The sequence below is a fragment of the Lutra lutra genome, chromosome 1, assembly GCF_902655055.1.
Source record: "Lutra lutra chromosome 1, mLutLut1.2, whole genome shotgun sequence".
In the NCBI taxonomy this organism is placed as follows: domain Eukaryota; kingdom Metazoa; phylum Chordata; class Mammalia; order Carnivora; family Mustelidae; genus Lutra; species Lutra lutra.
The window spans coordinates 166,991,810-167,004,642 of NC_062278.1; the positions used below are offsets into that span (position 1 = coordinate 166,991,810).

Below are 12,833 nucleotides of genomic sequence, written 5' to 3' on the forward strand. Positions count from 1 at the left end.
ATTAATGAGGTGCAATCAAAAATTGAGGCTCTTACTGTTAGGATAAATGAGGCAGAAGAAAGAATTAGTGATATAGAGGACCAAATGACAGAGAATAAAGAGGCTGAGCAAAAGAGATACAACTACTGGACCATGAGGGGAGAATTCGAGAGGAAAGTGATTACCGTAAGACAAAACAACATTAGAATAATTGGGATTCCAGAAGAAGAAGAGAGAGGGGAGCAGAAGGTATATTGGAGAGAATTATTGTAGAGAATTTCCCTAATATGGCAAAGAGAACAAGCATCAAAATCCAGGAGGTGCAGAGAACCCCCCTCAAAATGATAAGAATAGGTCCACACCCCGTCATCTAATACTAAAATTTACAAGGCTTAGCAACAAAGAATATCCTGAAAGCAGCCTGGGACAAGGCTGTAACATACAATGGTAAAAATATTAGATTGGCAGCGGACTTATCCACAGAGACCTGGCAGGCCAGAAATAACTGGCACGATATATTCAGAGCACTAAACGAGAAAAACGTGCAGCCAAGAATACTATATCCAGCTAGGCTGTAATTGAAAATAGAAGGAGAGATAAAATGCTTCCAGGACAAAGAAAAACTGAAAGAATTTGCAAACACCAAACCAGCTCTACAGGAAATATTGAGAGGGATCCTCTAAGCAAAGAGAGACCCTAAAAGTAGTAGTAGATCAGAAAGGAACAGAGAAAATATACAGTAACAGTCACCTTACAGGCAATACAATGGCACTAAATTCATATCTCTCAATAGTTACCCTGAATGTAAATGGGCTAAATGCCCCAAGCAAAAGACACACGGTATCAGAATGGATAAAAAAACAAAACCCATCAATATGCCTACAAGAAACTCATTTTGACCCAAAGACACTTCCGGATTTAAAGTGAGGGGGTGGATTTACCATGCGAATGGACATCAAAAGAAAGCTGGGGTGGCTATCCTTATATCAGATAAATTAGATTTTAAACCAAAGACTCTAATAAGAGATGAGAAAGGACACTATATCATACTCAAAGGGTCTGTCCAACAAGAAGATCTAACAATTTCAAATATCTATGCCCCTAACATGGGAGCAGCCAACTATATAAACCAATTAAAAACAAAATCAAAGAAACACATCAACAACAATACAATAATAGTAGGGGACTTTAACACTCCCCTCACTGAAATGGACAGATCATCCCAGCAAAAGGTCAACAAGGAAATAAAGGCCTTAAATGACACACTGGACCAGATGGACATCAGATATATTCGGAACATTCCATCCCGAAGCAACAGAATACACATTCTTCTCTAGTGCACATGGAACATTCTCCAGAATAGATCACATCCTGAGTCATAAATCAGGTCTCAACTGGTATCAAAAGATTGGGATCACTCCCTGCGTATTTTCAGACCACAATGCTCTAAAGCTAGAACTCAATCACAAGAGGAAAGTTGGAAAGAACTCAACTACATGGAGGCTAAAGAGCATCCTACTAAATGATGAGTGAGTCAACCAGGAAATCAAAGAAGAATTGAAAAATTCATGGAAACAAATGATAATGAAAACACAATGGTTCAAAATCTGTTGGACACAGCAAAGGCAGTCCTGAGAGGAAAATACATAATGATACAAGCCTTTTTCAAGAAACAAGAAAGGTCTCAAATACACAACCTAACCCTACACCTAAAGGAGCTGGAGAAAGAACAACAAAGAAAGCCTAAACAGAAGGAGAAGAAAAATAATAAAGATCAGAGCAGAAATCAATGAAATAGAAACCAAAAAAACAATAGAACAAATCAACGAAACTAGGAGCTGGTTCTTTGAAAGAATTAATAAGATTGATAAACCCCTGGCCAGACTTATCAAAAAGAAAAGAGAAGGGACCCAAATTAATAAAATCATGAGTGAAAGAGGAGAGATCACAACCAACACCAAAGAAATACAAACAATTATAAGAACATAATATGAGCAAACCTGAGCAGACCCATAACCAGTAAGGAGATTGAAACAATCATCAAAAATCTGCAAACAAACAAAAGCCCAGGGCCAGATGGCTTCCCAGGGGAATTCTACCAAACATTTAAAGAAGAATTAATTCCTATTCTCCTGAAACCGTTCCAAAAAATAGAAATGGAAGGAAAACTCCCAAACTCATTTTATGAGGCCAGCATTATCTTGATCCCAAAACCAGATAAAGATCCCATCAAAAAAGAGAATTACAGACCAATATCCTTGATGAACACAGATGCAAAAATTCTCACCAAAATACTAGCCAAAAGGGGCACCTGGGTGGCACAGTGGGTTAAAGGCCCTGCCTTCAGCTCGGGTCGTGATCCCAGGGTCCTGGGATCGAGCCCCGCATCGGGCTCTCTGCTCAGCGGGAAGCCTGCTTCCTCCTCTCTCTGCCTGCCTCTCTGCCTACTTGTGATCTGTCAAATAAATAAAATCTTAAAAAAAAAAAATACTAGCCAAAAGGATCCAATAGTACATTCAAAGGATTATTCACCACGACCAAGTGGGACTTATTCCAGGGCTCCAAGGTTGATTCAACATCCGCAAATCAATCAATGTGATACAATACATTAATAAAAGAAAGAACAAGAACCATATGATACTCTCAACAGATGCTGAAAAAGCATTTGATAAAGTACAGCATCCCTTCCTGATCAAAACTCTTCAAAGTGTAGGGATAGAGGGTACATACCTCAATATTATCAAAGCCACCTATGAAAAACCAACCGCAAATATCATTCTCAATGGAGAAAAACTGACAGCTTTTGGGCTAAGGTCAGGAATATGGCAGGGATGTCCATTATCACCACTGCTATTCAACATAGTACTAGAAGTCCTGGCCTCAGCAATCAGACAACAAAAAGAAATTAAAGGCATCCAAATTGGCAAAGAAGAAGTCAAACTCTTTGCAGATGATATGATACTATATGTGGAAAACCCAAAAGACTCCACTCCAAATCTGCTAGAACTTGTACAGGAATTCATTAAAGTGTCAGAATATAAAATCAATGCACAGAAATCAGTTGCATTTCTCTACACCAACAACAAGACAGAAGAAAGAGAAATTAAGGAGTCAATCCCATTTACAATTGAATGCAAAACCGTAAGATACCTAGCAATAAACCTAACCAAAGAGGCAAGGAATTTGTACTCAGAAAACTATAAAGTACTCATAAAAGAAACTGAGGAAGACACAAAGAAATGGAAAAATGTTCCATGCTCATGGATTGGAAGAACAAATATGGTGAAAATGTCTATGCTACCTAAAGCAATCTACACATTTAATGCAATCTCTATCAAAATACCATCCATCTTTTTCAAAGAAATGGAACCAATACTCCTAAAATTTATATGGAACCAGAAAAGACCTCGAATAGCCAAAGGAATATTGAAAAAGAAAGCCAAAGCTAGTGGCATCACAATTCCGGACTTCAAGCTCTATTACAAAGCTGTCATCATCAAGACAGTATGGTACTGGCACAAAAACAGACACATAGATCAATGGAACAGAATAGAGAGCCCAGAAATAGATCCTCAACTCTATGGTCAACTAATATTCGACAAAGCAGGAAAGAATGTCCAATGGAAAAAAAACAGCCTCTTCAACAAATGGTGTTGGGAAAATTGGACAGCCACATGCAAAAAAATGAAACTGGACCAGTTCCTTACACCACACACGAAAATAGGCTCAAAATGGGTGAAGGATCTCAATGTGAGAAAGGAATCCATCAAAATCCTTGAGGAGAACACAGACAGCAACCTCTTCGACCTCAGCCGCAGCAACTTCTTCCTAGAAACATTGCTAAGGACAAGGGAAGGAAGGGCAAAAATGAACTACTGGGATTTCATCAAGATCAAAAGCTTTTGCATAGCAAAGGAAACAGTTAACAAAACCAAAAGACAACTGACAGAATGGGAGAAGATATTTGCAAACGACATATCAGATAAAGGGCTAGTATTCAAAATCTATAAAGAGCTTAGCAAACTCAACACCCAAAGAACAAATAATCCAATAAAGAAATAGGCAGAGGACATGAACAGACATTTCTGCAAAGGATGGCCACATCCAGATGGCCAACAGACACATGAAAAAGTGCTCCACATCACTCGGCATCAGGGAAATACAAATCAAAACTGCAGTAAGATACCACCTTACACCAGTCAGAATGGCTAAAATTAACAAGTCAGGAAATGACAGATGCTGGCGAGGATGCGGATAAAGGGGAATCCTCCTACACTGTTGGTGGGAATGCAAGCTGGTGCAACCACTCTGGAAAACAGCATGGAGGTTCCTCAAAAAGTTGGAAATAGAGCTACCTTACGACCCAGCAATTGCACTACTAGGTATTTACCCTAAAGATACAAACATAGTGATCCGAAGGGGCATGTGCACCCAAATGTTTATAGCAGCAAGGTCCACAATAGCCAAACTATAGAAAGAACCTAGATGTCCATCAACAGATGAATGGATAAAGAAGATGTGGTATATATATACAATGGAATACTATGCAGCCATCAAAAGAAATGAAATCTTGCCATGTGCAACAACATTGATGGAACTGAGCAAAATACATCAATTGGAGAAAGACAACTATCATGTGATCTCTCTGATATGAGGAAGTGAAGATGCAACGTGGGGGGTTTGGAGGTTAGGGAAAGAATAAATGAAACAAGATGGAATCGGGAAGGAGACAAACCTTAAGAGACTTTTACTGTCACAAAACAACTGAGGGTGGCCGTGGGGAGGGGTGTTGGGAGAGGGTGTTGGGTTTATGGACATTGGGGAGGGTATGTGCTATGGTGAGTGCTGTGAAGTGTGTAAACCTGGCGATTCACAGACCTATACCCCTGGGGCTAATAATACATGATATGTTTATAAAAAAAATTTTTTTAAATGTGCTTAGAGGGGTGTCTGGGTGGCTCAGTGGGTTAAAGCCTCTGCCTTCAGCTCGGGTCATGGTCTCAGGGTCGTGGGATCGAACCCTGGGCTCTCTGCTGGGCAGGGAGCCTGCTTTCTCCTCTCTCTCTGCCTGCCTCTCTGCCTACTTGTGATCTCTGTCTGTCAAATAAATAAAATCTTAAAAAAGAAAATGTGCTTAGAGCACATTTACTTTTTGCTTTCATAAGGTCTGACCTGTAGTATCAAGTGAGAACATCATCTAAGATTTGAACTCAGACATTTAAAATAACCAGTCGGTCTTCAGCTCTAAAATTACATGCATTCCCCTTGTGGCCGACCACTTTCAGCACCAGAGAAACAAAAATTTCTCCTTAGAATAAATGTAGTGAAAATGTCCATGCACTATGGATCTGACAGCAGTTGACTATCAATGGAGAGGGTAAGGGGGGCCCAGAGCTTTACCTGCCAGCACAGCATCCTGGTCTATGTGTACATGGATTTCTCTGATAATTCAACTAGTGGGAAGAGACAACTGGGAAGCAGGAAGCTCAGAGGCATGCACTCTCAGGAAAAGTCTAAGGGAAAAGAAGAGGTGACCTGAGTGCAAAATTCCCATGCTTCCATGGCCTGTCTACTGCTGGCCCTCTCCTGGGCTGCCTTCCTCTGCCAGGACTGCAGGCTGCAGGGAAAGCCAGCACGAAGATGGAAGACTGGTTTCTGAAGGAACTACTACCTCTCTGTTCTGCCTCTTCCACTCCTCCCCACAACTTTCCGGGGAGGTGAAAAATCAAGTGTTCACTAGGCTTGTAGTCACTGTTCACCACACAGTACTATGCATGTTTACTCAACTGCAAATTCTGCCCAACAAAAGGCCCCGCCCTAGATGCCACAGGGCCTACAAAAACAAAACTAGGTGTGGCTGGCTCCAGGCTTCAGAAAGCCTGCAGGGTAGTAAGCCAAGGTACATGGCCTAGGCACAAATAAATGCAAGAAATCAGAGGAGAAAAAAGGGGAAGAATAAGTGAAGACTGTCGAGTGGACGGATTCTGATCCACATCTTGCAGGTGGAAGAAAGCATTCCTACAGCAGGAAGAACGAGCATGCTTCAGAGGCAGAAAAGTCTGAGCATGTGGCAAGAGAGCGACAAGAAGTCCAGTTGGGTGGGAGCAGAATGAACGTGTGGAGAGCAGTACAAGTGAAGGCTGGAATGGCAGGCCAGTATCTTATGTATGTAGTATCACTGTGCAGTATAAAGAGCACTGGACCAAGAGTCAGAGGCCTAAGTCTCATCTGGTTTTTGCCACTGTCCAGCTGTGTAACCACAGATAAATGCCTTTCTGTTGGCCATCGCTGTCATCCAAAAAGTCTGGGAGGCAAACAATACAAAGCTGACCCTTGAATAACGCAGGGTTAGGGCACTGGCCACTTGCACAATCAAACATCTGCACAGAACTTTTGATACCCCCAAAACTACTACTACTTGGCTACTGTTGACTGGAAGCCTTACCAATAACATACAGTTGATTGAACATATATTTTGTATGTTATACGTTTTATATACTGTATCCTTCCAGTAAAGTAAGCTAGAGAAGGACGAAGGACACATTTTTTTAAAGTCACAGGAAAAACTACATTTATAATACTTACTAAGGTATTTGACAAAAAAAAACAAAACAAAACAAAACAAAACAAAACAAAACAAAACAAAAAACCTCCACGTAGAAGTGGACCCATGCAGTTCCAACCTGGTTGGTCAAGGGTCTACTGTAATTGTGAAGAATCTTACTAGTGGTCTGAGCTCCAGCTGGAGGAGTTTAAAGATCCCATCTTGTGCACAGATACCAGTGACAGCAAAAAGAGACTCACACTTCCAGGGGGACAGAATCAAGACCTGGCTGGAAGCTTTTCAGCCATCTCACCTGAACTCCTCCCCATCGCTGAGGGCTTCATCCTTCACAACTGTGGGGTTTTCAGATTTAACAGTCACCTTGGCCACCTTCTTTTTGGCTGGACCATGGGCAGGGCCCCCAGGATCACTGCAGCCTCTCTTCCTCTTTCCTTGTGAGACTTTGGAGAGAAGGCTTGTCTTTAACAGTTTCTCGTCTTCCAAGACATCTAGATGACCACAAAGAACACAAGGTAAGTGACACAGGAAAGGCACAGGCAGTGTGCCTTCACAGGCAGGTGATGGAAAGCCCTCTTCTGTCACCTCCCTCCAGAGCCCATCTCCATCGCTGGGACACCATTCCACTTATTCCACAACCAGCCTCCAGCCTCCTCCTACCTCCAGCCCAGTATACACCCTGCACTCCCAGTAAAAACCAGCTTCCTTTATCGGGGTTTATTCCGTTGCCTCACGAGGTTACATGGAATGCCACATGACCCTAGTAAAACCTGGCTTCCAAATCTCAAATTTCAGCTAATAGCCAGGAAGGAAAAATACATCAATCTGCTAGTAATACCTTGCTTACTTATTACTTGCCAAGACTAGTTACTTTAGGAGTAACCCACTATTAAGTAAATGTTTTGAGCTCATAAACATGTCCAAGTTTTATCACAACCTTATTATTACTAATCCATGTTTCTACTACCTTTCAAAACCAAATCCTGCTCAAAATATACTTCATAAAACCTTTCTAATCTAACCCGAAAGTATACTCATATACCATCCATCTCAGCAAGCTTAGGGTTGGAATAAGACAGTAGTAATTCAAAAATACCTTTATTTCCTTAAAATAATTGCTGTTTTTGATAAAGGGAGATTTTATTTTTTTTTAAAGATTTTATTTATTTATTTGACAGAGAGAAATCACAAGTAGGCAGAGAGGTAGGCAGAGAGAGAGGAGGAAGCAGGCTCCCTGCTGAGCAGAAAGCCCGACGCGGGGCTCGAACCCAGGACCTGGGATCATGACCTGAGCCGAAGGCAGCGGCTTAACCCACTGAGCCACCCAGGTGCCCCGATAAAGGGAGATTTTAAAAATGTACAGGCTACTGGCTTTAGTTAAATTAGGGTAACTAAAGGTATGGTCTGTTTCTTAATATATTAATAAATCAATTTTCAATAAAGAATAAATAACATAGCAGGGGAAGATATCTTCTATTTTGCAAATATATTCATAAAAATAATCCTGAATCTGAAATAAAGCATCTTCATCTTTCCACTTCAGTTAATTTTGGAAAACAAAAATACTTTAGTCGTTTTTGAGGTTCCAAAAGGAGCAGCAATACTAACCTATTATCAGATTGTTTATTCCTTTCATTTATGTTTTGTCCTACTGACTCTACTGATAGATATTTATATTCCCCAAGAATATACTCTTGCATGGGAGAAAAGCTCTCCCTTTCGATCTAAATAAAATCATAATTTTAATAGATTTCTCCTAGTAGTAGGGCATTTGTTCTAACACTAGATAAAATCACTAATTCAGTTCAGTTTCTTTACAATGTTTTATAAAAGGAATTCAGGCATTCTCATGCTTTAAACATTTTAACCAAAACACAAACAATTTCAAAATTCTTTCCAATCTGAGACGCTTCTTATTCCAAGGCCAGAAGCTGCTTAAAGGTTTATGACTTGACAGTTTGAGTAGGATGTTCCTGACATCAGAGGATTTCTGGATCTTTTCACGCTTTTTAGCCATCTATGAACACATGTGCAACAAAGGTGTGAAATGCTTCATTTTTACTAATCTAAAAACACAGGTGGAAGGATAACTCAAAAGCACCATTTCTTCCATACCAAACTTATACAGTTGGTGAAAAAGTACAACTGTGTCTATTTTTGTGCTTTGAAGAAAGAGTTAAAGGAGTCAAAAGGGGGGCAAGAATGGAAACAAAAAAAATCTGAATCAAAAAAAATTTCCACACGATTATTTTCAATCATTCCCCCCATCTGTGGTTTCAATTGGTGGGGGGAAGGGACCAACCAGAGAAGCGGATGATCCCCCTTCTGACACTCTCCTGAAGGTCAAGAGTAGCCTAAGACTATGTCACAATGCCTAAGTCATTCACTCAGTCACTTAGCATTTTATCATCTCACATCACCTTAAGAATTAGAAGGCTGAGTACAGTACAATTAAGATACTTTGAGAGAAAGAGAACATATTCACATAACTTATACTACAGTATATTGTTTTAACTGTTCTATTTTATTGTTAGTGGCTATTAATCTCTTACTGTGCCTAATGTGTCAATTAAACTTTATCATAGGTATGAACATATAGGAAAAAACACAGCATATACAAGGTTTGGTACCACCCATGTTTCAAGAATCCATTAGGCTGGGGGGTCATGGAATATATATCCCTGCAAATAAGAGGGGGGACTACTCTAATACCCGTAAATTTTTAAAATCTGCATGCCCAACCATGATATAATCATTATGCACATACATTAGAATATTAACTCAGTCATCTTTTAAGACAGAGGAAAATGACATGATAAAATGTTAAACATGCAAAATTGTTTTTACAGTATGGTTTCCACTACTTAGAAAAACAGATGAGAAGGAAATATGCCATTATTTCTGGATAGCAGAAATACAGGTTACTTTTTTTTTTTTAATTCTTTACACTTTGGGGGTCCCAGAGAATCCAAAGGCTATTTTCTAGGCCTCTCTTAAGATCTAGAGCTACCTAACCAGTCTCCTTGAGCTCAATATGGTAATTTCAGAAGGGCAGGAATTATCACTTTGGTCTGCTTAGCCTTCTATTGAGGTTTTTAAATACCTGCTTAAAACTGCGAGTACTTAGAATAAAATATGAACTCCTTAACTTGGTTTCCAGACAAGGGTCCTGCTTACCTTTCCCGCCTCAATTCCTACTACTTGCTTCTCACTGTGTCCAGTTGTGTGCCAACCACATTTCATTTCCTCCTCCGTCTTTAAACATACTGATTCCTCTGCCTATAACTCTTCCCTGAGAACTACCTTTGAAAAGCTCCTGCGGGACACTAATTGCTTCAAAGTTTCACCTCCTCAAAACAGGTGTCCCTGGACCACTGACTCTGACTTACTTCCCCCCGACCCTGCCACCCCCATGTCAGTTCTATTACCTTTACCTCTCTTCCTAACTCTCATCACCGTGTGAACTTATTTAACTTTTTATTGTCTGCCCTACCAAGACCTCCCCACAAACTGTAAGCATCGTGACAGCAGGGACCTTGCCTGACCCATTCACTACTAGAATTTTAGTGCCTAGAACAGTCTCTGGAAATAGCAGGTGCTCAGTAAATACTTGTTGAAGGAATTAATGAGTCACATCAATGAAAGCATTAACACAATGAAGAAACATGAAGAAATTAGAGATGCCCTAATAGAAACAAGGAAATACTGTGGAAGACGGTTTTCTTTGACCCTAAATGTTGAATGATGCCAGGGATCACCTTGGCATGCACTGAGGTGCTGTTAGAAACCACACTGAAGGTCACTGAGTCAGTGTCACCTATAGCCCAAACCACAGCCAGATTTTTCCTCCACCCAAGCACAGCAGAGGTAGTAACTCTTCCTGGAAGCTGCCTTGGGAACTCACCGGTTAGCTCCTCCAGTTCAATTTCAGTGAAGCTTGGGTGCATCCTTGCCTACACCTAAGCTGAACTGATAGAAGCTAGCCCATCTGATTACCTGATATGGACCACGGCAGGAGTGCCTATCTCACTGAAAACTCACAACCACCCTGAAAGACAGTAATATGTTTCAGGGCAGCTAAACTATTTGTCCAAGATAATTTACACAAGTACATATGAACAACTACTAATTGTTGGAGCTGCACCAACCTGGCATCCAAATAAAGTGTTCAGTGGGAAGGAATGGTACCCAGGCAGGTGGAATTTCCATCAGATTACAACTTCTAATTTTTGAACTGCCGTATATTCAGAATATATTCTTTCTGACTGGAAATAAAAACCCCTTTCATAGCCATTTGCTAAAATGTTACTCATTCTCAAAGTCACAGATCAAACATAACTCCTTCAGAGAGCATTTCCCAATCTCTCCAAACTTGATTATTCCTTCAGAAGCCACAAAGCCTGGTACCTTCTTCCAATGTATCACACTGTCTTGAGTATTTCTTGTAAACATCAACACTACAGCACTTTAAGCTCCTCCAAGTAATCTCTCTCATGTCAACTAGCGTGTGCACAGCATATATCAGGTATCCCAAAAATGTTATCTGAATGAGTAAATGAATAAAGTAGAACTCATAGCATTAACCATGAAGTTAATCACCTTCTAAGTTTAGAAATGACTTCTATTTGCCTATTTACTAACGGATGATGAACTTATGTAAAGAATCACAGGATTATTGAATCTAGGGTCATAGGAGTCCTTGCTAGTTACCTAATCCACACAGATTATTTCAAGAACCCCAGAAATCCCTTCTACAGCATGCATTACGCAATTATTTAAGATATTTACTGAGGACTTAATAAATGCACAGCAAGAGAGAACAATATAGGACACAGCAAAAATAAAACATGTTTCATAAACTTAAATTGTGGGAAGATAAGCAAAAAAGAAGTAAATTAACAAGATCATTACATTATGTGACAGAGGCTGTTAGGGCCTGTGACAGAGAGTACCTGGGGAAGATCACCTTAGATAAGGCACTCAAAGTGGTATGATTTCTGAAGGAACAGAAATCTGCCACCCTAGAGCCATGGAGAAAGGAACATCAAAGCCAAAGGCTCACGGTGAGAAATAACATGGCATGTCTGAAGAACAGAAAGGAAGCCAGTAGAGAGGGTATCTGACAGAGTCATAGGAGACAACAAGAGAAGCAGCAGCAGCCAAATCATGTAAGGTCTTGCAAGCCATGGTAAGGAATTTGGATTTTAGGCCAAGAGCAATGGAAAGCCACAGGTCTGACAGAGGAACATGGCATGATTCGATTTTTTTTTTTTTTTAAATCACCTGGGCTGCTGGGTGGGAAAACCACTGCAGGGGGATAAAGAAAAGTAGGGAGTCCAGTAAAGAGGCATCTGTAATTGTTCAACTGAAAAGTAATGGTGGCTTTAGGCAGGGATTGTGACCGTGGAAACAAAGAGAGGTGAAGAGATTTGAGATACAGATGGATTAGATGTGTACCTGTAAGGGAAAGGTGTGCTTAAGAGCTAATTTAATTTCTGAACTGCCATATATTCAGAATGGGAAAAGGTGGGGATATAGGTTTAAGGGGGAAATCAGGAGTTTTGCTTTGCCCTTGACAAATATAAGAAATATATTTGATATCCAGGTGGAGAATTCAGATTGGATCCGAATCTGGAACTCTGGGGTGAGATTTAACTGAAGATATTATTCTGGGAGTCCGCAAACTACAGCACTCTGGTCCATCCGTCTTCTGGGACCACAAAACAACTGCAATGCCTTTTTCCCTATTCAGCTGTTTGCATCTGCAGGAGGCTGGACCGTATCCTGTGGGTAACAGGGAGGAAAAAAGAAGCTATGCGCGAGAGCCAATGTGCAGGTAGAGCTCCAGGGGGAACGCCTAGGGCGCATCACTCCTCACGAGGACTAATGAGTAGCGACATGGATAAGGACTAGAGCACAGACACAACCGCCTGTCTCCCCCTGCAGCGTAACGTCGTCTCCTCTGGGAAGATGGACACGGGGCAGCCTACGCCCCCCACCTCCCAGAGCCCGGCCTCCCCGCTCCCCGCACCCTGCCTCCTGCCCTCCACCAGCATATCCCCCTAAGGCCGGCTAGATCTCGCTCTCACCCGCCTCCTTCTTCTCACGCCCGGCCATGCTCTCGCCCTTGGCCTTCCGGCCGCAGGGTTCGCGTCCTTGCGGCTCCCTACCGGCCCCGCGCTTCCGAACCATATTGCCCAGACAAGACTCCCCTAGAGAGTGAAGCACCACACCACGGAAAGCTGAGAGTGGACTCCGCCCCACAGGGGGAAAGACACCGCAACGCCCCTTC

At 41.3% G+C, this 12,833-nt stretch overlaps 1 protein-coding gene across 1 annotated transcript in view; it reads right to left on the reverse strand.

The window, feature by feature from the left end:
• The window catches only part of XPC (XPC complex subunit, DNA damage recognition and repair factor), a 53,346-nt gene extending 40,528 nt beyond the window's left edge, over nt 1-12,818 (reverse strand). The window contains exons 1-2 of the mRNA XM_047743644.1: nt 12,631-12,818; nt 6,837-7,032 (exon numbers count right to left, since the gene is read on the reverse strand). Of these exons, the coding sequence (XP_047599600.1) occupies nt 6,837-7,032; nt 12,631-12,733 (299 nt within the window). The 5' untranslated portion in view covers nt 12,734-12,818. The remainder of the gene's footprint in view (nt 1-6,836; nt 7,033-12,630) is intronic.
• Nucleotides 12,819-12,833: the final 15 nt, after the last annotated feature.